The following is a 22345-nucleotide window of genomic DNA, read 5'->3' on the forward strand; positions in this document are numbered from 1 at the left end:
CTTAGGAGTAGTGTTGGTCTTTTATAAATTCAGGTTTGCATTTTACCCTTGACTGCCCTCCCCACAACCAAGATACTCGCTTTATAATTAGCACATGCTTCCAGCAGGTGGCGGTAGGGGATGTGAGTTGAGACATTGAGGCTGGTGCTTCTCCAAGAATGGGGCAGCAAATATAAATTGAAGACAGCCCCTGCCCCAGCTCCTAGGGTGTCTGCCTTGCTACTAATTTAAACCCACCTGGAAGCCAGACCCAGCATCTCTCTCTCCCCTAAAGCAAATCCAACTCTAAAAACATTGGTGAATAACGTAGACTTCATTAGAGGGAGAAAGGGATGACTACAGGACACATGACTCATCCACGTGACTTGACCAGGCCTCTCTATTAGCTACTTCTATTCTCTCTCGCAAGTCAGCCTCCTTACTGCCATCACAGATCTCTCTTCTCCGTCCTTCACTCAGCTTGTCACGCCCCCTCTCTTGACCTGAGTCATGTAGCTCTGCGCGGAAATTCTAGTCTCCACTCGGTAGGACAGAGCCCTCAGGTGGCTGAACACCTGTCCTAGGAAAACAGTTCCACAGCTATCTACTGTCGGTCCAGCCTACCCCTCAGGGGGCAGCGTCCCAACACATTAGGTCTCTTGAAAGGCCAGGTCAGGGGAAGTTCTGTTTGTAAATCTCCTGTCAAGAAAAATTAGAAAAATAAGATTCTCTTTCCCTATTGTAAACTCAGTTCAGACCTTCCAGGAGATTAAAGGAGTTATGTGTGGAGGTACTTAACACAGTAACGGATAGTTAGTGAATGGACACTCGGTAACCAACAATGTGACTTTCCTTCCTTTTATGATTAACTAATGTGCTTGCTGCTTCCTTAGTTTACACAAGGCTTGGAGTCTGCAGCTTGTTTATGCTATAGATATTGGGTAATTTGAATTAAACCACTCTGAATTTAGAATAGTCATCTCATTTTCTTGGCTTTGATTCATGTGTCTTTAAAAGTCTTGTTCTCTAACTCCAATTGTGAGAAAATTAATTTTATTTGTTTCTTTTTAAAAAATTTTTTTTAATGTTTATTTATTTTTGAGACAGAGAGAGACAGAGCATGAACAGGGGAGGGGCAGAGAGAGAGGGAGACACAGAATCTGAAACAGGTTCCAGGCTCTGAGCTGTCAGCACAGAGCCTGATGCGGGGCTCGAACTCACGGACCGCGAGATCATGACCTGAGCCAAAGTCGGACGCTTAACCAACTGAGCCACCCAGGCGCCCCTATTTGTTTCTTTTTAAAGGAGTTTATTAAAATGTAGATATAATAATTATCAATATAAGTCATTAAAATATATCAACTACTTACTAAGGGCCAAGCACTCTTCTAATAAGTATGTAGACATTACTGCTTTAGTTTGAAATAATGTAGTGTGGGTTTAGACATTGGAGAAATCTATGGGGCACCTGGGTGGCTCAGTCTGTTGAGTGTCCAACTTCAGCTCAGGTCATGATCTCACGGTTCGTGGGTTTGAGCCTGGTGTCGGGCTGGGCTCTGTGCAGACAGCTCAGAGCCTGGAGCCTGCTTCAGAGTCTGTGTCTCCCTCTCTCTCTGCCCCTCCCCTGCTTGCTTGCAAAAATGAATAAATGTTAAAAGAAATTAAATTGGGGAAATTCCGGCTCAAATACTGACATCACCACTGACTAGTGCTTGGCCTCTGGGCAAAGTTACTGAACATCTATAAACCTCTACATGATATGAAAACTGGGGACCATAATGCCTATCTCATACAGGAATAGTAAATATTTGAAACATTCTAGAACTGTGAAGCCAACAGGAAGTGAATTTTCAGGTTGCCGGCTATCACAGATGTACTACATTTCGTAGTTACTTTAGGCCCTGAATCACTTCACCCTATTCAATCTTTCCTGATTGTGCCCTTCTGATGTCCCAGATGTTAGCTGTTCTAGGCCCAGGGAAGACGGAGAAGCAGTCCATGTGTCCACAGAACTTACAGCTCTATGGGGGAAATAGACATTAACCAATCTCAGATTCACAAATAAGTATAAAATTTTAAATTGTGGTCTTAGTAAGGAACAGTATGGACACTGGGAGAAATCAGTGGTAAAGGGGATATAATTTAGATGAGAGTGTGGGATTGGGAAAACCTTATAAGGAAGTGACTTGAGGTCCAAAGGTAGTAGGAGGTCCTTAGGGGTGGAGGGGAGAAGGAATGCTCGTGTTAGTGTGGGTTGTTGACATCTCAGGAATCTTTATACTTTGAAATATTTATGGCTGCTTTGGTTTTAACTTAATATCCAAATTATCAACATTACAATGTGAAAACCTGGTTTTCAGTAAGCCCTCAAATTTAACTTGCAGGTCTTGATATACTGTTTACAGATCTAAAAGAATAAGAACAATCACTTTAATTCAAACTCAACACACAGTGTCCTTAAACAATCAGCCCTTTTATAAGTTCAGTTAATGAAATTTCCCAAAACATTTCACTTGCATTAATAGACTAAATAAATTCAATTTTCTGATTAAATATTTTACATGCCAGACAGGGCAAATTTGCAATTTTTAATAGCCCTTTGTAAGTCCATATGCGACCCTGGAAATCTAATAAATTAAACTTAAATGTGGTAAGCCAAGTTCTCTTAACCATACAAACATCATTTAAAAAGTCAAATTCCCATAAATTTCAAATTGGAAGTTTAAAATTAATTATGCTTTTAAAACTAGAGGCAAAAACCTAATAATGTCAGATTCTCTTAAAATTATAGATACTTTAAATTTTTTTAATGTTTATTTATTTATTTTGAGAGAGAGGCAGAGTCGTGTGTGTGTGTGTGTGTGTGTGTGTGTGTGTATGTGCGAGTGGGGGAGGTGCAGACAGACGGAGAGAGAGAATTCCAAGCAGGCTTTGGGCTATCACTGTGGAGCCCGACAAAGTGGGGCTCGAACTCATGAACTGTGAGATCATGACCTGGGCTGAAATCAAGTGTTGGATGCTTAACCAACTGAGCCACCCTAGGTACCCCTTAAAATTATAGGTACTTTAAATATCAAACATATTGCTTATCCTGAATTTTACAGAAGTATGAGTCTGATTTATCTCATTATCTCTAACCTGAATGCTTACTCTCCTCAGGGTTAAAAAATCGCTAAAGAGAAGCAGGTTTCCCTTCTTAGGTCTAATAGGGTTTCTAGGTTGAAAACTCAAGACTACAACACTGTTACTTGATTCAGAGATTGGAATGGGGTACACGGGGCTTACATGTATACAAGATGTTTGTAATCAGCAACAGTTGGACATGCTGGATGGCTTTTATTTTTTTTATTTTTGGATGGTTTTTGTATGTTGGTAGAAGCCCCACCCCAAGCTCTCTGTCCACATAATTCAGTATGAGTTTTACAATCAGTGTTGTCTTGGTATATGAGTTGCAAACTTACCTATTAAAAACACTCCACAAAACTCTTGTTTCACTGTCTCATTTAACCAGATGAAATTCTGAAATACCATGCCCCTGCTTCTCCTACGTCACATCCATCTAATCTCTTTTCTGACAGATAAAATTCGGCATTATTTTAAAGGATCTTAAATTCATCATATACTTCTATCTGGCTCTTCTATTACTGCTTCGAAGTCATTCTTTTTTTTTTTAATTAAAATTTAATGTTTTATTTTATTATTGAGAGAGAGAGAGAGAGACAGACAGAGCATGAGTAGGGGAGGGACAGAGAGAGAGGGAGACACAGAATCTGAAGCAGGCTCCAGGCTCTGAGCTGTCAGCGCAGAGCCTGATGCAGGGCTTTAACTCATGAACCACAAGATCATGACCTGAGCTGAAGTCAGATGCTTAACCAACTGAGCCACCCATGTGCCCCTCTTTGAAGTCATTCTTTTTTTTTTTTAATTTTTATTGGGTTTATTTATTTTTGATAGACAGAGACAGAGCACAAGTGGGGGAGGGGTAGAGATAGAAGGAACATAGAATCTGAAGCAGGCTCCAGGCTCCGAGCTGTCAGCACAGAGCCCGACGCAGGGCTGGAACTCACAAACCACAAGATCATGACCTGAGCTGAAGTTGTACGCTCAATCGACTGAGCCACCCAGGCACCCTGAAGTCATTCTAATGACATCCACACATGGATGGATTTTTAATTTATATTTAAGCAAAATTAATATATTTGCTTATATTTCTCACTATAATAAATAAATATGAAACAACAAAATTAACACCAATGTGATAGCAGGTGAGAAACATTTAGAAAAAAATAATTTCTATAAAATTTTCCCTTTTGGAGTGTCATTACACAGTCTTGGCTTTTCACAGCCTCAATGTATTTTAGTGAGCGATAATCATTATTTTCCGTTTACCACCCAAATTTCATGAATTAGCAAATGGGAGCACCTTTAAACTAGTCCCCTGTGTCTTTAACTCTGTCTCATTTAGTTTGAGAGAATTTCTTCTTTCTACAAAAAGAGGGCTGAGACTCATCCTGAAATTCCCTCCCCTAATGTGAATATTCATTGAAAAGTACTGAATGATATTCACAGTTTAACATCACAATTACCTTTTGTTCCCACTGGTGATAAGTAGCCCAATTACTTTGTCTAGAATCACCTGTAATCATCCTCTATTCTCTATGCTTCATCTTTTTTAAAGTTCATTTTCAACTTAAGGCTGTTAGTATTTTTAATGCCTGACCATTCTAATTTAGTGGCAGCTTTTTATTACTGCAGGTTAGGGGAAGTCCCACGATATGGTAGGTTCCATCCTCAAAGTCAGATATAGGAGTTTCATGTGGCCACCATTTGGCCTACCCACTGTGACTCAATGTATACTCTTACTTAATTATGTTCCTGTGAGTGGTTCTTATATATTTAGTGGTAGTGTTTCATACAGAGGAAACAGCAAGACAGGAGGCAGAAAGGGGCTTGGTGAGGAAGGCAAGAATCCCAGTGTGGCCGAATCTTTGTATGAGAGGGGAACAAGAGGGTGTGTGAAATAGGGCAACATACTAGTTGTTCTGTTTACGTTATTAAACCACTAACTTCACTACGAGTTAACGTACAGTTAACATAACAACTGGGTCAGAGTTAGTTTTAATTTGGGAAAGGGAACACAGCACATATAAAAGCGTGCAAATAGGAAGTTCCTGAGAACAAAGAAAGAAATGGGTATTTTTTAGTTTGTCTATCAAAGCTCAGTAAATGTTTATTGAAGATGATGCCTTCTTAATCACATACCTTTCATGGAAATTTTCAGGAGATTAAATCACTCAAAACCATATACCCCTCAGAAAGTGGAATTAAGATGTGATAGAAGAAATTAGATTTTGGCTTACAATTAGTAGAACTATATTACCTTAAATCAATGACACATAACAGTACATTGTTGTTTATTGGAATTAACTCTCTAAAATCAGTTCTGGAGTAAAGTTCTTAGTAATGAAGGAAATGAAGGGATTTTTTTTTCGGTAAAAAAAAATGGAATATAAAAATTTTAAAGTATTTTTATTGCTTTTACAGGTGGTACCATAGAAACATCACCAGAAATCAGGCAGAACGTATTTTGAGACAAGAGGTAACTCAATTTATTAACAAATAACTTGTGAATATTTTCAGAATTTCTGAGAGATGGGCATTATGAAGACGTGACCCAACTAGAAAGTTTTTTCTTCCTGTTCTTTATAGCTCTAAAATATTATTACAACTTTATGTCTACTGCACATTTTCTGATAAGTTGTAAAGCAGATGTATTTGTATCAGATCATGTTTTTCATGCACTTTCACTGTCATTTGAGAAATGTTTTTTTTCCTGAAATGATTTCAATTCCACCATACTGAAACTGCTCATTCACTTCGAAGTGCATTCTGCCAGAAGAGTCTATATTTGAATTGCCTATATGCCTCTGCATATCAGGCAGTAAAATATACACTGTCTTTATGAGCTTAGCTAAGGCTTCTTAAAAACACAAATATAGAAAAATACACAGTGCTGCACTTTCTTTGTTCTTTGGGAACAAAAGGAAGAGTGGGGGAACCAAAATATCAAACTCAGATCAAAACTGCTCTTTTAGGTCAAAACAAAACAGAACTGCATGCAGTTTCCAACGGACGGTAAGTGTGAACTGTGGGTAAAAGTAGTCAAACCTAGAAACTAGGGAAGATGTGTGTGTCATTTTATACTGCTGTCGGATGTTGAGGAAATCTAGAAATGTGAGTGAGAAAGAATCAGTTCTGTAACTAAAAAGTCAATGCCAGGAATGGCTCAGGACACAGAGAAGGTCCAATTACTAGCAGGGGGATAGACAGAGTTTGAGGGACACAGACCCAGTCTCAGCTGGTGATGGGGACAGAGGTTGGAGGTCAGGCCTGGCTTCTCTAGCTAGGAGGAAGTGGGGTGTGGCAGCAAATGTAGTATTCATCCGGCATGGTGACAGCAGGCGGACTTCTGTAAAGAGATGTTAGTAGATCTGGAATAGACAAGTAGGCAGACCTGGAGCAGGCAAGGTCTCAAACAGGCCCATGGCAAGCAAGTTAGTCACAGGCGATATGGCCACAAGATCACATGGGCTGTGCAGGGTCAGCCTGAGAGGTTCTGCAGCTGAGAGGAAGTCACAACAGAGCCAGGGGCTCACCGCCCTACAAAGACTAGAAGAGCGAATTGCACAAACCCCCATGTACCTAAAACCCAGATATCACAAATAGCAACATTTGGCGGGAACATTCTTTAACAAAATAAAACACAGCAGATACAATTGAAACCTATCCCTTCTCTCATCTGTTTCATGCCGCCCAGTCTCCAGAGGCAATCACAATAGAAGGGTGTGATCCCATTGTGTTCATGTGCTTGTATTTTTATCATATATATGTGCATTTTATGTGTTTTAACATTTCACATAAGGAGATCATATGTATGTTGATTAAAAAAAATTTTTTTAACGTTTATTTATTTGTTTTTTTTTTTTTTAATTTTTTTTTTCAATGTTTATTTATTTTTGGGACAGAGAGAGACAGAGCATGAACGGGGGAGGGGCAGAGAGAGAGGGAGACACAGAATCGGAAACGGGCTCCAGGCTCTGAGCCATCAGCCCAGAGCCTGACGCGGGGCTCGAACTCATGGACCGCGAGATCGTGACCTGGCTGAAGTCGGACGCTTAACCGACTGTGCCACCCAGGCGCCCCTATTTATTTGTTTTTTTGAGAGACAGAGACAGAGCATGAGCGGGGGAGGGGCAGAGAGAGAGGAGACAGAATCTGAAGCAGGCTCCAGGCTCTGAGCTGTCAGCACAGTGCCTGATGTGGGGCTTGAACTCACAAACTGAGGTCATGACCTGAGCTGAAGTCAGATGCTTAACCCACTGAGCCATCCAGGAGCCCCAATTTTTAATGAAACATTGTATTTCAGTTTTATTCACATGGGTACATAAAGATCAAGCACATTCCTTTAACTGCTGTATACTATTTCATTATGAGTGTACCAAAATGTATTGATAAACATTCAAATTGTTTCTAACTTCTTAGTATTACCAACAACCTGCCAAGAACTTTCTTGTACAGGTCATCTTGTACCCAAGGGCAAGGATTTTTCTTGTTATGCCCAGAAATGACCTGATCAGAGTCTACGTGTGGGTTTAACATTAAAGATATTTTGGAATCATGATTCAAAGTGCTTGTCCTAAGTTACGCTCTCACAACGAATGAGAAAACTGGCCCCTTACATTCTTGCCAACAGTTGGTAACTTCATACTTTTTTTCAATTCACTGAGAAATTGTATATATGTTTTATTTCCTAATACAATTTTTTAAAATGTCTGTTTATTTTTGAGAGAGAGAGAGAGACAGAGAGACAGAGAGACAGAGAGACAGAGTGCAAATGGGAGAGGGGCAGAGAGAGAGGGGGAGACACAGAATCTGAAGCAGGCTCCAGCTGTGCTGACAGCTCAGAGCCAGACGTGGGGCTCGAACTCACGAGCTGTGCACGATCATGACCCGAGCTGAAGTTGGACGCTTAACCGACTGAGCCACCCAGGCACCCCTGTGCATATGTATTTTGAGAGACAGAGAGAGACAGAGAACGAGCAGGGGAGGGACAGAGAGAGAGGGGGATACAGAATCTGAAGCAGGCTCCAGGCTCTAAGCTGTCAGCACCGAGCCCCGTGAGATCATGACCTCAGCAAAAGTCAGTTGCCTAACCAACTGAGCCACCCAGGCGCCCCTTTATTTTCTGTTTTTTTAAAGTACCTGAATTAAAACCTAATGGTCATGAGGCATTTAAATTTTTTTATGTTTATTTATTTATTTTGAGAGAGACAGAGCCAGGGTGAGCAGGGGAGGGGCAGAGATAGAGGCAGAGAGAGAGAGAGAGAGAGAGAATCCCAAGTAGGCTTTGCACCATCAGCACGCGGCCTAACATGGAGTTCAAAGTCACGAAGCTGAGAGACGGATGCTTGATTGAGCCACCGAGGTGCTCCGGTCACGAGGCATTTAAAAAATATATATGTGGCAGGATTCTCACACAGAGAGTCGTGACACTGAGGCTTTTCTTTCCTGGAAACAACTTTATTCCTGCCGGCACCGCTCCGTTGGGTTTGTACCCGAAGAACTGAGCCCCGAGCACCACGTGGTGTAGTTTTTTTAATGCATTTTTAAAAATTCTTTGTCTCCTATGTATGGCAACATACAAACATGCAGTCTGATCAAGCGGCCTCATGTTACAAGGTCGTGAGGGATGTTGACATGTATGCATATAGCCAGGTTGAGGTTTTTTTCCCTTTCCTTAGGAAGGGGACCTTACCACATTTATATTTCTGGTTTGGGTTTCCTAATACTTTATTTAGCATTTGTCCTGTTATGTTCACAAGGGAGCCTGGCTTCCAATTTCCCACTCTCTTTGCCTAGTTTCAGTATAAAGGCTATGCTAGCATCATAAAATGAAGTAGGACATGAGGTTTTGTCTCTTTTTCCAGTCTTGAAAATAGTGTATATTGAATGCAGGTTATTTGTTCTTGAAGTTGCATATATCTCTCATGAAATAGTTTGGACATGCTGCTTTTTCAGATATTCGACTACTGATTTAATTTCCTTTTCTTTTTTGAGATGTTTGATAATTTATAGTTATGTGGAGAATTGCCTATTTTATATTTATTTTCAGATTTATTGCATACATTTTTATAGAGGTATCTTATAATTTTATTTATGTCATATTTCAATAGTCGGTATGTTCATATGGTTTAAAAATCAAAAGACTCTAAAGTTTTCTTCCATCCTTGTCCCCAGGCCACCAATTCCCTTCTCCATAGACAAACTTCTATTATTAGTTTATTCTGTGCTTTTTCAGAAATATTTAATACATACACAAATAGAAACATGTTTTCTTATAGTGTTATTTTTACACAAATAGTAATATATATACCTTTGTGTACATTACTTGTTTCATTTAACAATATATATTGGGAAGGAATCTTTTCACATCAGCACACAAAAAGTGTCCTCATTCATTCTACACATGCATAGTATTTCTTACTTTGGATGTATCACAAGTTATTTAAAATTTTTAACGGAAATCTAAGTACTATACTACTTTTATGAGTATATCTGTAGGATAAATCACCCAAGATAGAAATTCTGGGTCAAAGGGAATGTACATTTCTAATTTTGGTAGACATTAAGTTACCCTCTATAGTTGTACAATTAATATTTCTACTAGAAATGTAAGAGAGTGCTTATTTTCCCCACAACCTTCCCAGCAAGTGTTTAATGAAACCCATGGAGCTTTGCTCTCTGACATCTCATATCAGTGTAGGTTTCAGCTACATTTCTCTTTTTAAAAACTTATTTTTGGGGCGCCTGGGTGGCGCAGTCGGTTAAGCGTCCGACTTCAGCCAGGTCACGATCTCGCGGTCCGTGAGTTCGAGCCCCGCGTCGGGCTCTGGGCTGATGGCTCAGAGCCTGGAGCCTGTTTCCGATTCTGTGTCTCCCTCTCTCTCTGCCCCTCCCCCGTTCATGCTCTGTCTCTCTCTGTCCCAAAAATAAATAAACGTTGAAAAAAAAAATTAAAAAAAAAACTTATTTTTATTAAAAAACTTTTTTAAACATCTATTTATTTTTGAGAGAGAGACAGAGCATGAGCAGGGGAAGGGCAGAGAGAGAGAGAGGGAGACACAGAATTGGAAGCGGGCTCTAGGCCCTGAGCTGTCAGCACAGAGCCGGACGACATGGGGCTCAAACCCGTCAACCATGGGATCATGACCTGAGTGAAAGTCAGACGCTTGACTGACTGAGCCATTCAGGCGCCCCTCAGCTACATTTCTCTCATCCTGGGAATGTTAAGCATCTCCGTATATATGAAATTTTATATATTTGTCTCTCCTTTTCTGGAAGCTGTCTGTTCATATCCTTTGCAAAATTTTCAGTTGGTTTTTTTAAAAAATGCTTTCCTCACAATTTGTAGGACCTCTGCAGCTATATTAAGGAAATTAGCTCTTGTGATATGTGGCAATACTCTTCCCAATTTTTCAGTTCTAATACTACCTTTTTCCATGAATGGTACTTGAATTTTTTGTGTTTGAATTTATCAATTTTTTGTGAAGCTTTAGTGTCGTTAGAATTGTCTTATAAAAAATGTTGTTAAAATATTGTAAAAATTTTTCCCATGTTTCTTGATTGCCTTAGTGGTCTTTTTTTTTAATGTATGCATGCTCGAATAATTTGTAGTTATTCCTGACACAGAGTGAGGTATGGATCCGATTTTATTGTTTTTCTAGATGGTTACCAAGTGTCTATCTTTTCTCCATTGATTTGAGATGCCACTTTCCTTAGAAACACAACTCCCATGTTGCACTACATCTGGACTTACTATTTGCTTTCGTTGATCCTCTTGTCTATTTATGTGATGCCTTTATCTGTTTTAAATACTGAGGCTTTCTTTAGTGTGGCTCGCCTCCCTCATTATTCTTTTTCAGAAATATTCTGAAGATACATTTTATACGTATGAACTTCACAATTACTTTGCCCAGTTTATAAAAGCTTCCTACTGGTGCACTAAATTTACAGAGTAACTTAGGGAAAAGTATTTGGGCATTACAAATCAGTGCAGTTTGGGGACCAATTTGTTCTGGGACCCACATATTAATTATTCATATACAAAAAAATTAAAACTAGGTCCCTACTTCAAGCAAAAATAAATCTTGGATGGATTGAAAACCTAATGAGAGGAGGAAACATCTTTGTATTCTTTAGGAGCACTTAAAATTTTTCTTCATTGGGGTGCCTGGGTGGCTCAGTGGGTTGGGCATCCGACTTCAGCGCAGGTCATGATCTCACAGTCTGTGGGTTCGAGCGCAGGTCATGATCTCACAGTCTGTGGGTTCGAGCCCCGCGTCAGACTCCGTGCTGATAGCTCAGAGCCTGGAGCCTGCTTAGGATTCTGCGTCTCCCTCTCTCTCTGCCCCTCCCCTGCTCATGCTCTGTCTCAAAAATAAATAAAAATATTTAAAAAATAAAATAAAATAAAAATTTTTTTCATTTAGCTCTTGCAAATTTTTAAGTTTATTTTAAGGTATTTGTTGTTGTTGTTGTTGCTACTGTAAATGGGTGTATCTTTTTTTTTTTTTTTTAACCTGTGAAAAAACTTGAGTTTTGTGTTAATTTTGTTAACTGATGACTTTGGTGAATTCAAAAAAATATTTGTAGTAGTTTTTTAGTTGATTCTCCCAGGTTTCAGGTAGAGAATCTTATTAACAGCAAGCAGTGATAATTTCAAACCCTCTTGTACAATTTACTTTAATTAAAACAATTTTTTTTTTTTTTTTTTTTTTTGAGAGAGAGAAAGCGTATGTGAGCGAGCAGGGGAGGGGAAGAAGGAGAGAGAGAGGATCTTAAGCAGGCTACACACTCGGGTCCGAGCCTGACACAAGGCTTGATCCCATGATTTCTGGGATTACGACCTGAGCTGAAATCAAGAGGCGGACGCTCAACCAAATGAGCCACCTATGTGCCCTTCCTCTTTTACAATTTAATCCAGTATATCTTGTCTGGTTTTTTTTTTTTTTTTTTTTTTGGTCTCTGATTTAATCACATTAGCTGGTATCTCAGAGCAACATTAAACACCAGTGCTGACAGTGGGGTGTTTCTTTTTCCTGATTTTAGTTGGAATGATTTGCACAGAAAGCTTAATGCTGGACTTGGGACTAATGTAAATAAGGGCTATGGTAAGGAAGTACATATATATTACTATTTTACTGAGAATTTAAAGACAGCTGAGGGGCGCCTGGGTGTCTCAGTCAGTTGGGCGGCCGACTTCAGCTCAGGTCATGATCTCGCGGTCCGTGAGTTCGAGTCCCGTGTCGGGCTCTGTGCTGACAGCTCGGAGCCCGGACCCTGTTTCGGATTCTGTGTCTCCCTCTCTCTGACCCTTCCCCATTCATGCTCTGTCTCTCTCTATCTCAAAAATAAATAAACGTTAAAAAAAATTTTAAAATAAAATAAAGACTGCTGATACTAGAAATGGAAATTTTTCAAATGCCCTTTCAACATCTACGGTGATGTTTATGGGATTTTTATCCTCAGATCTATTAATAGGCTGAATTATATGAATAAAATCCCTGATATTCAAGTACTCTTGTATTCCTGTATGCAATCCCTCTTGGTCATGGTATGTTATTCTTTCCCCGTGTGATTGGACTCAGTTCGTTAGTATTCGGCTAGGATTTTTGTGTGGACACGAGTGAGACTTGTTAGTAATCTTCCCTTTTTGTGCACAGTCTTTGCTGTGTTGTTGGTGTTGATAGTAAACCCACTTTATATAAAAATTTAGAAGTCTTTCTTTCCACGTGTTCTGGGATCGTGTAATATTACAATGTGTCACTGTGATGTTTTTAGTATTGCAGCTCTTTTAAAACCTCATCTGTTTTCCCGTTCAGTAGGTCTATTAACATTTCTAGATTGTCTGAAATCAATTTTGATAAATTTTATGTTTTGCTACTTAATTTTTTTTTTAATTTTTTTTCAACGTTTTATTTATTTTTGGGACAGAGAGAGAGACAGAGCATGAACGGGGGAGGGGCAGAGAGAGAGGGAGACACAGAATCGGAAACAGGCTCCAGGCTCTGAGCCATCAGCCCAGAGCCTGACGCGGGGCTCGAACTCATGGACCGCGAGATCGTGACCTGGCTGAAGTCGGACGCTTAACCGACTGCGCCACCCAGGCGCCCCTGTTTTGCTACTTAATTACTCATTTCGTTCAAGTTCAAATGTGTGGAGTCAAGATGATTCTTTTATTTTACTTTTTTTTTCTGGATCCTTGTGGCTTAGTTTTTGATAGATTTTCCCCATTATTTATTGGTTGGGTTGGTTAACAATTTATGTATTTCATTGTTTTTCCCTATATAACCAGATTTTGTATTTAATTACTATCTTAATTACACTGTTGCCTTTATAATTTGTTCCTTTCTGCTCTTGCCTTTATTCACTTTCTTCTTTTACTTTACTTGGTTCTTATCCTAAATTCTTAAGGTGGATAAATTTATTTTTGTATTTCCTTCATTTATTGATATAAATAATTAGACTGAGTACTGTTTGAATAGCAGAGGTTCCGATATGTGGCGTTCCCTTATTACTTTTCCCTTATCTATTTTCTAGATGTTTTCATTTTTATTTGGATTTCGTTGAGTTATATCAAAGAGAACTTTACCTAGTAGTAGCTTTCTCCTTTGGAGCTTGTTATGAATTCCTACTTTTATTGCTTTGTTGCCATGGTTGCTGTTTGTTCTCTTTCCACTTTGAAGAAGAGGTCACTACATATACAACTTTATTATATGCGTGTTATATATGTATATATATGCTGTACATACAACTTTGCTTTTTACCTCTTAGTCTTTTCCATTTGTGTCCCCTATGGTATGGAACACAATCCTTGGACATGGTAGGAATTCAATAAAAGCTAGATTTTTATTATTTAAAAAGTTTTTAAATGTTTATTTATTTTTGAGAGAGAGAGAGAGAGAGAGAGAGAGAGAGAGAGAGAGACAGAGCATGAGTGCCCAGAGAGAGAAGGAGACACAGAATCTGAAGCAGGCTCCAGGCTCTGAGCTGTCAGCCCAGAGCCCTACGCGGGCCTCAAACTCACAAACCATAAGATCATGACTTGAGCTGAAGTCGGACACTTAACTGACTGAGCCACCCAGGCGCCCCTAGATTTTGATTATTTTAAATGGTTATGAGAGTTTTTGGTTTGAAACTTTTGGCCAGAAAATGAGGCTTGTTCCTTGGTAAGCATCTGGAAGGAAGAGGAGACTCTGTTTGATGTATTGTGTTCACCTTGGGGGTCACACCATAGTGTTTGGTTTGGGCAGGTCTCAAGCAACTTATTGACACTTCATAAGTGTAAACTTTCACAGGTTTGGCAAGCTTCTGAGATATTTCCCCCTCCACAAGGGTAACACTCGGTAAAGGTGAAAACTCTTTACGATATCAAACAAACAGCCCAAACCAAACAGTGCAACATTCAAAGTCATTGAAAACCAATTTACAGCTGTATTGGAGTTTCCCAGAGGATGTCTGTCAGGTGGAATCCAATTCATAACCTAACATCAACCTTACGATATTCTTCTCTCCTGCAGATTCTCTTCTCATTTCTCCCAGGAGAGTTGCTTCTCTCTGGCAGCAGCTAAAATGGCTCCCCGGCCCTTCTTTCCAGATTCCCTCAAAGTTTATTCTCTTTCCATCCCTATCATGAATTCTGCTCACTTTGCCCATTCCCTGCCTTTCCAGATGTATTTCTCCCTGCTTCCCTCACCCCATCAGCCATGTTGTTTTTTTTCTTCCAAAATAACACCTGTCAATCTGTCTTTGAGTGCTTCCTATTCATCAGCTATTTTTATCTATTATCTTGACCAATATAACAAAAAATAACTAAATGGTGGGGTACAAGGTTGTCAAATGCAGAATTTTTCTCAGAGAAATCAGGAGCAAACTTGTAAAAACACTCATACTTTACAAATTCTTGTCCCAATTATATAGGGGTGATGTATGTATTTGTATACAATATAAATTATTTTATAGGTGTGACTTCTTCACATATAAGGGAGATAAGATTGCATATATTTGTGAAAACAATCTCATCCACTTATAGTAAGTTGGTACAGTTTGGATTTTGTTCCTGAGATGTACGTTTGTCTTTCTTCTTAATGAGGAATAAATTTGTACACACAATGTCTTGTTTTGCAGTCTAAAGAAGGTGCATTTATTGTCAGAGATTCGAGACATTTGGGATCCTACACGATTTCTGTGTTTATAAGAGACAGAAGGTAAGCAATTTTTGTTTGATGTTGAATTATTTATTTTGAGAGAGAGGGGGGAGAGTGCATACACATGCATGTGTGCGGGGGATGGGGCAGAGAGAGAGGGAGAGAGAGAATGCCAAGAAGGTTCCGTGCTATCAATACAGAGCCTGATGTGGGGCTCAAACTTACGAACTTTGATATCATGATCTGAGCCAAAATCAAGAGTCAGACGCTTAACCAACTGAGCCACCCAGGCGCCCTAGAGCTGGAAGGGAAGCAAGTGTGCTTTTGTTCACTTTAGAGATAACAGTCCTTGGGACACTCTGTCTTACAGAGACACTGTCACATGGAGAAAGTGAAATCGTGGTATAGAAGCTTACTGGCTTGGAAGTTAGTACAATCAATCTATTTAAGTTGCGTCCCTAACCAGCTCTGTGTATGACATTGGATAAGTTATGTGACTTCTCCCATCTCTTTTTCTCAACCGTGAGGGAGTTGGCTTAGTTGTAGCAGACACTGGTGATGCTTTCCTCATATCCGCTGGTTTACCTTGCGTTTACCTGTAGAGGGTTCTGCACTCAGCACGCCTCCCATGCCTTTCTGCCTGAAGATGTTCTCTGGCTGTGGGAACTCGTGGTCCCCATGGGTAGACGGGAAGTGCCTGAGAGTTAGCATCCTAGGAGTGCCCCTCTATCAATGAGAAATGGAAGATTAGCTCCTCAGCTGCTTTGCACTTTAGTGGGGCAACTCTCAGATGTGTTCCACAGTCTCTCATAGCTTTCCAGAGCCCTAGGAGCTCATCGTAAACTTGCTCACCAATACACCCTCTATCGGCTTTCCCCCTTTCTTTGTTTCCTATATCCTTGCATCCCTCACAGTGCGTTCGTTCATTTATTGAACTGATACTTGATATTCAGCAAATGCGTATAAGTGTCCCTAGTGGGCTCTACTTTTTCGGACATGGGAGTTGTCAATCAGACAACTTTGGCTGAAGTTATGTTCGAATCTAAGGCCCCAATAAGATAGCTAAGGCATTTACCCAGGGGTAGTGAGGCATCTGTTGAATCCAACCCACTCGGCAGTGCATAGTGTTCGTAGGATAAAAGTTTTACAGGCGGAGTCCCTGTTGCTTAATGAACTGACTTCGCTCCAAACGGATCTTTTGCTTATTTACTAATTCACATTTTATTGATTGTAGAAATATGGAGGCTACCATCAAACATTATCAGATTAAAAAGAACGACTCAGGACAGTGGTACGTGGCTGAAAGACACTTCTTTCAGTCAATCCCCGAGTTGATCTGGTATCACCAACACAATGCGGCAGGTAAGTCAGGGGCAACAGGCTGGGAGAGTCAGCGAGCCAGGCCCCAGACAGGCAATGCATCTGTGGTCTCAGACACTTAACAGGAGCAAATGCCCCTGCAGAAATATGTGAGAGCCTGAAATACAACCGGTATTCTGAACAATTCTCCTTATTGATGCTTCTTTGTTTTTATAGTCAGGCGACAAGAGGTAAGTTGATTCTTTACATTTCTGCCGGTTAGAAAAATGATAGATGGCAGAGAAGCAAAAGGCAATTTAATTATCAGTGCATTTGTTTCTGAAATTTACACACGGCTAAATGTAATAGAATTTCAAATATCCTAAATAATCATGCTTCATTGTCTTTGCCCCCATAACTTTGCTCTCTACTTCAGTTGTATAGACAATTACCCTTAAATATCTCATTCTCTGTTCTTTCTTATTTGGAGAACAGAAAAAATTATATAGGATGCAGCCTTTAAGTTACAACGTGGCTTAAATAGGCAGAAGCATCATGGAACCCCCGTCCCCAGGTGTTCTTTGCAGTAGTTGCTATTTTTGCAAATGTATCATCAGTGGAAAGATACAGGATTCCAGTAAGTTCCACCACAATTTCAATCACAGCTCTGGCCTTCAGCCCTCACCCAACCTGTATTGGACCACTTTGAACTCATAGGGGAATCATCTTACCTCAACGTTACGGAATTTGGAACCCACTGTAACTTTTCATGTTGTTTTGACTTCTGGCCATACGATACTTTTTAAGATTTCTCTCATGAAAAGTTGTGTTGACCAAAAAAGAAAAAAATCCCTTTTGGAAAGTGGCCACTTTTCCTTGACACTAGTTCTAAATATCAAGAATAAGTCCAAGGAAATTTTTATCCACTTATGGGATGAGTCTGCATGGATATTCCAGATGGTCATTGGGGGTTTGGTTAGAGAGGAAGTAGCAGTGAGTCTGAGTGGGGCGAGGGAGGACATATTTGTGTCTAGAGCTGGAAACCCTTAGAATAAGGAGATCAGTTCTGAGTTTTTTTCTTCATACTCCTCTTTCCCTTCCCTTCAAAGACAAAATTTGAGAAACAGAGTGGTTATGGTGGTGAGGTTAAAAGAAAGATACTAAGGTAGCTCAGGATGTGCTGACATGAGAAGATGTTAGTGATAAGTTGTTTAGTAAAGAGAAAAAAAAGTGCAAAGCAGTATATGAGAATATAGTGCCGCTTTTGTAACAGAAGATTTAAAAATATGTATGCATAGAAAAAGTCTGTTAAATTTTATGTAATAATTTTCAAACTAACAAGGTTATAACAGACTACAAACTTAATGCTTACCTCTGGGGAATGACACCGGGGGTAAGGGAAGCTTTGATTGTTCTGCCGTATAGATTGCTTTAAGGTTTGGTATTTTCGTTTGAATGGACATAAATTCTTCTTATAATGTATCAAATACCACACAGATCATCTTTAAAAGATCAAGCGACACATCAAGAAAAGCAAAACTTACAACTATGGCTGCTGCTTATTAGAGAGAAAAGAAAGCAAAAAAGATATAAGAAAACAAGAAAAGAAGGATGATAAGAGGAAAGCCCTGGGAACGCAGAAATAGCTGGCATTTACTGAAGACTTAATTTGGACCCGACCCTGTTCTGAGTGCTTTCATGTGTATTTATTTATTTAATCTTCAGAACAAGCCTATGAAGTAGGTTCTGTCAGTATCTCGATCTTACAGATGAGGAAACGGAGGGATGAGTTGTACTCAAGATTGCAGAGTTAATACTTGTGCTGAGATTTGAACTCAAAACAAAAATCTTTGAAACAGTTGGAACCATCGAACCCCCTGGCTCCACAGTCTGCACTAAATGACTGCTGTATCCTCCAGAAAGAGACGAACCATACCATTGGAGGGTACTTTGGAGGGCCAGTTTCAGAAAAGGCTGTGAATCAGAGCCCATGACTATCCTGTCTACTGGTTGACTTCTGGTCAATTTGGTTCGTGACAATCCGTCTCTTTGCCAGAAGCAGGGACAATGCCACGAGAGTGACAGACTTCTTTCTGTCAAAGAGAGAGACTATCATTAAACCACTGGTAGTAAATCACAGAATAAAAATGTTTAGCAAATAAGAATCTTGAAATTAGAGGGAAGTGTTAGGATCGCAAAGAAATTCCTCGTTATGTTCCTTATTTGGACAATGTGTTATAGAGGCCCAGCTTGATGAGGGCTCTAACCTCAATTAGGTCTTCAAAGTCACTGGTTAATATCCTTTCCAGCTTTCTCTTCAAACTTCTACCGTTCTCCTCTAGACTCCTTCTCCAATATTATCCACTGCCCTGTCAGCAAATCCCTAGCTGTCCACTTCGTTAAGAAAACTGAAGCCAGCAGACAGGAGCTCCCTCAGGCTTACCCTCCTCCCCTCCCTCCCTCCAGGAGTGGTCGGGACAAGCCTGTGGCCCTGTTCCCTCCATTCCTCTCCTGCTGGGACCAACCACTGTCTCCCCTTCCTTTCTCTCCTGTATCTCTTACATTTCCTCTGAACTTCTCCCTTTAGACTGGAAACGTGCTTAAGGCTTTATTATTCAAAAAGCAAAAAACCCAAAGCCCTCCCTTGGTCCTTTCTTCTTCTTTTAGACATTACTCTTCTAAGTCATGTTTTTTGGAAAAATATGTCCACATCTACCGTCTCCACTTGCTCATTTCCATTTCCTTTTTTTTTTTTTTTTTTTGAGAGAGAGAGATTGAGACAGAGAGAGTGCAAGAGTGTGAGCAGGGGAGGGGCCGAAGGCAGAGGGAAAGAGAGAATGTGAAGCGGGCTCCGCACCCAGGGTGGAGTCCCACGTGGGGCTCAATCTCATGACCAGAGATCATGACCTGAACCGAAATCAAGAGTTGGACGCTCAACAGACTGAGCCACCCAGGTGCCCCTCCATTTGCTTTTTAAACACGTGCAATGTAGCTTCTGCTTCCATTGCCCTATGTTTTACCAGTGATCCCCATATTGACCTATAGGGTGATGCTTTTTAGTTCTTGTATTTTCAAGCCCTCTCTGCTATATTTGGCAGTGTCACCCCTTGAAACTCCCTACTTCCCAGATACTTTGACCCTGCGCTTTCTTGTTCTTGAACTCAGATATTCCTTATAGGTCCTCCCAATGAGTCTTAATTCTACTCTTCTTTAAACATTGGTGTCTGCAGGGATCTGTCCCCAATCACTTCTCTTCTCACCCTAGACATCTCCCTTGGCAGAATTCTTCTGCCTGGTAGTCCCAGGTACTTGCAATCCCACAGGCCCTGAACTTCAGTGATGAGATGGAACTCGTCATCTTAATCACTGCTTTCCCTCCAAACCTGCTCCCTTTCCTGTTGTCTGTCTCAGATGATGCTGTCATCAATCTGTCCGTTACAGGGGCTGGAAACATAGGAGTCTCAAGAGATGCTTGCATTCTCCTTGATAGATAGCTCTTTCTCCTCCTCCTCCTCCTCCCCTTCCTCCTCCTTCTCCTCCTTCTCTTTCTTCTCAGTCATTAGAAAGCTTGTTTTATCGAAGTGTGGTTGCCATACAATAGTATATTCGATTATGTAACGTAGTGATTGAACATTTGTATAAATAACAAAGTGATCACCACAATAAATCTAGCTACCGTCTGTCTTTGAGATCGACCTAGAAGAGTGTCTTGCACACAGTAGGCACTGAGTGATGCTTCTTTCTGTTCTTATACTGGCCAAGTTTGTTTCTTTTAGCTTTTGCACGTGCTGTTCCATCTGCCTGGAATGTTTTTCCTCCTAATCTTTGTAAGATGGTTCCTTGTCAATAAATGTCAGCATAGCTGCCATCTTGTCGGAACGGCCTTCCCTGAGCACCCATTCGATAGAAGCTCTGTTGCAGGTACTCTGCGTGTACTCATCTTCTGCTTTCTCTTGTGCGTGCATGCATTTGCTTATTTTCTCTTCCCCCACTACAATGTAGGCTCTGTGGGAGCAAAGAACATCACTGTCTTAGTCACTGCTGTCTCCTACCAGTTCGTTAATGGTTGGTGCAAAGCAGGCCCCAAAGAAATATTAGTTAAAGAAATAAATAATTAATGCTTGTTGAACTAAATGAAATTTGATGATACAGAATACTACATACGGACCCAATCAAAAGAAGTCTCATTTACTCTACCATTTTTTTTTTTTTTTTTTAGAAAAAAACAATTCTTGAAAAGTAGGGTTGGGAAATGGGTCCACTTCAATACTACTGGTGGTTGAATGAATTAGTGCGTTTTTTTTTTATATACATGCTTTGATCAAGAAGTCACATTTTCAGGAATTTATTCTAAGACGATAATTTGAAGGTACATAAAAATTTATGTTCAAAACGTACAGCGTCTTTTACAATAGTGAAATTTTAGAAATAACTTTAAGCTCTGTTTATAGTTATTAATATAGATCAATGACATATTGAGTGTAAAAATCTTATAGCAAAACATTCACTTTTCTGTGAAACATTGGGTGCATATATGCTTTCAAATACAAATTTGGAGGTTTTTGCAAAGGTGTTCACCAGAATGATAATGATGTAGCTCTGGTATATCATGTATAATGTGTGTCCAAATATTATTTTGTGAAAATGGGGAAAATAAACAAATAGATCGATGTAAATACTGTTTTTTTTTTAATTTTGGCCTAATTTATTTGAAGAATGGCACTGTCTTCTACTATATTTGCTTTCTTTTTTTCTTTTATATTAGTAACTAGACTTGAAATACTGATTCCTCTTCCTCCCCAGGTCTCATGACCCGTCTCCGCTACCCGGTTGGACTGATGGGCAGCTGTTTGCCAGCCACAGCGGGTTTCAGCTATGGTAACGTATGCACGTGGACTCAAGTGCAGCCTCAAATCTGGGAAAGAATCTCCCCCAAGTTCCCTCGGCGTTCTTTAAATTCTTAGCTTTTCTGAGATACCTAGATAGGTTTCTTCTCAAAGTTGGAATCTTCCTTCTGAGATAGTGAAGTATATGCATCTCCTAAGAGCAACTTGAACTTTGGCAAGAACCATTTCGATTTTACTTCAAATTTCACTGTACATTAGCAGGCGCTCTTTTGGTACATTAGAATTCTTTTTATTTGGGTGTTCGGGTTCTTGCTCTCTGGGTACAAGCGTGGCTGGGAAATGACTGCTCCCCAAGAGAACCTGCTAAAAAGACCTGCTAAATGTCTCCTCTTCCCCTTTTAAAAATAGAACTTGTAGAAAGTTTGATTCGAACCATTTTCTAGCAAATGAGTATTTGCAAATCTGTTGAGAATAAATAAGAGCCAAAGAATTCTGTTTTGTAACTTGGTGACCCTTTGTTCCCTTACATTCCTCTCATTAGTGTGAATCAGAATGTACTGAGAAGCCGGTAAGATAATTATGTCACGTAACGGGTAACCAGGACCCAGGATCTCTATTTTAATTGGGATGGGAGAGTGATTTCAGGGTATTAGGGATGCCTAGGTTATTCTCTGTCCCTAAATGCAATGTACATAATAAAAGTTCTGTGCCATTAGCAATTTATTTAAGTTAAGCCTTAAGTTTTAATTTTTAAAAAATAAACTTCTCAAATTTTTTTTAACATATAGAACAGTGCACATAACTCTATAGCTCACTTAGCTTTGCCTGGTTTTGATTACTTTATCTAAATGGAATAAGACACCATACACAATAATATACAGTACCGTGTATTGCGTCTGGCTTCTTCCTCTTCACCCATGGTGTTGGGTGTGGTTGGCTCATCCCCGTGGTGGT

The 22345-nt window shown here is 39.9% G+C and overlaps 1 protein-coding gene across 1 annotated transcript in view; it reads left to right on the forward strand.

The window, feature by feature from the left end:
- TXK (TXK tyrosine kinase) overlaps positions 1-22345 on the forward strand; it is a 46004-nt gene that overhangs the window by 6771 nt on the left and 16888 nt on the right. Inside the window, exons 5-8 of the mRNA XM_045474143.1 lie at positions 5524-5578; positions 15226-15305; positions 16480-16607; positions 21348-21422. Coding sequence (XP_045330099.1) covers positions 5524-5578; positions 15226-15305; positions 16480-16607; positions 21348-21422 — 338 coding nt within the window. The remainder of the gene's footprint in view (positions 1-5523; positions 5579-15225; positions 15306-16479; positions 16608-21347; positions 21423-22345) is intronic.

The sequence above is a fragment of the Leopardus geoffroyi genome, chromosome B1, assembly GCF_018350155.1.
Source record: "Leopardus geoffroyi isolate Oge1 chromosome B1, O.geoffroyi_Oge1_pat1.0, whole genome shotgun sequence".
Lineage (NCBI taxonomy): Eukaryota > Metazoa > Chordata > Mammalia > Carnivora > Felidae > Leopardus > Leopardus geoffroyi.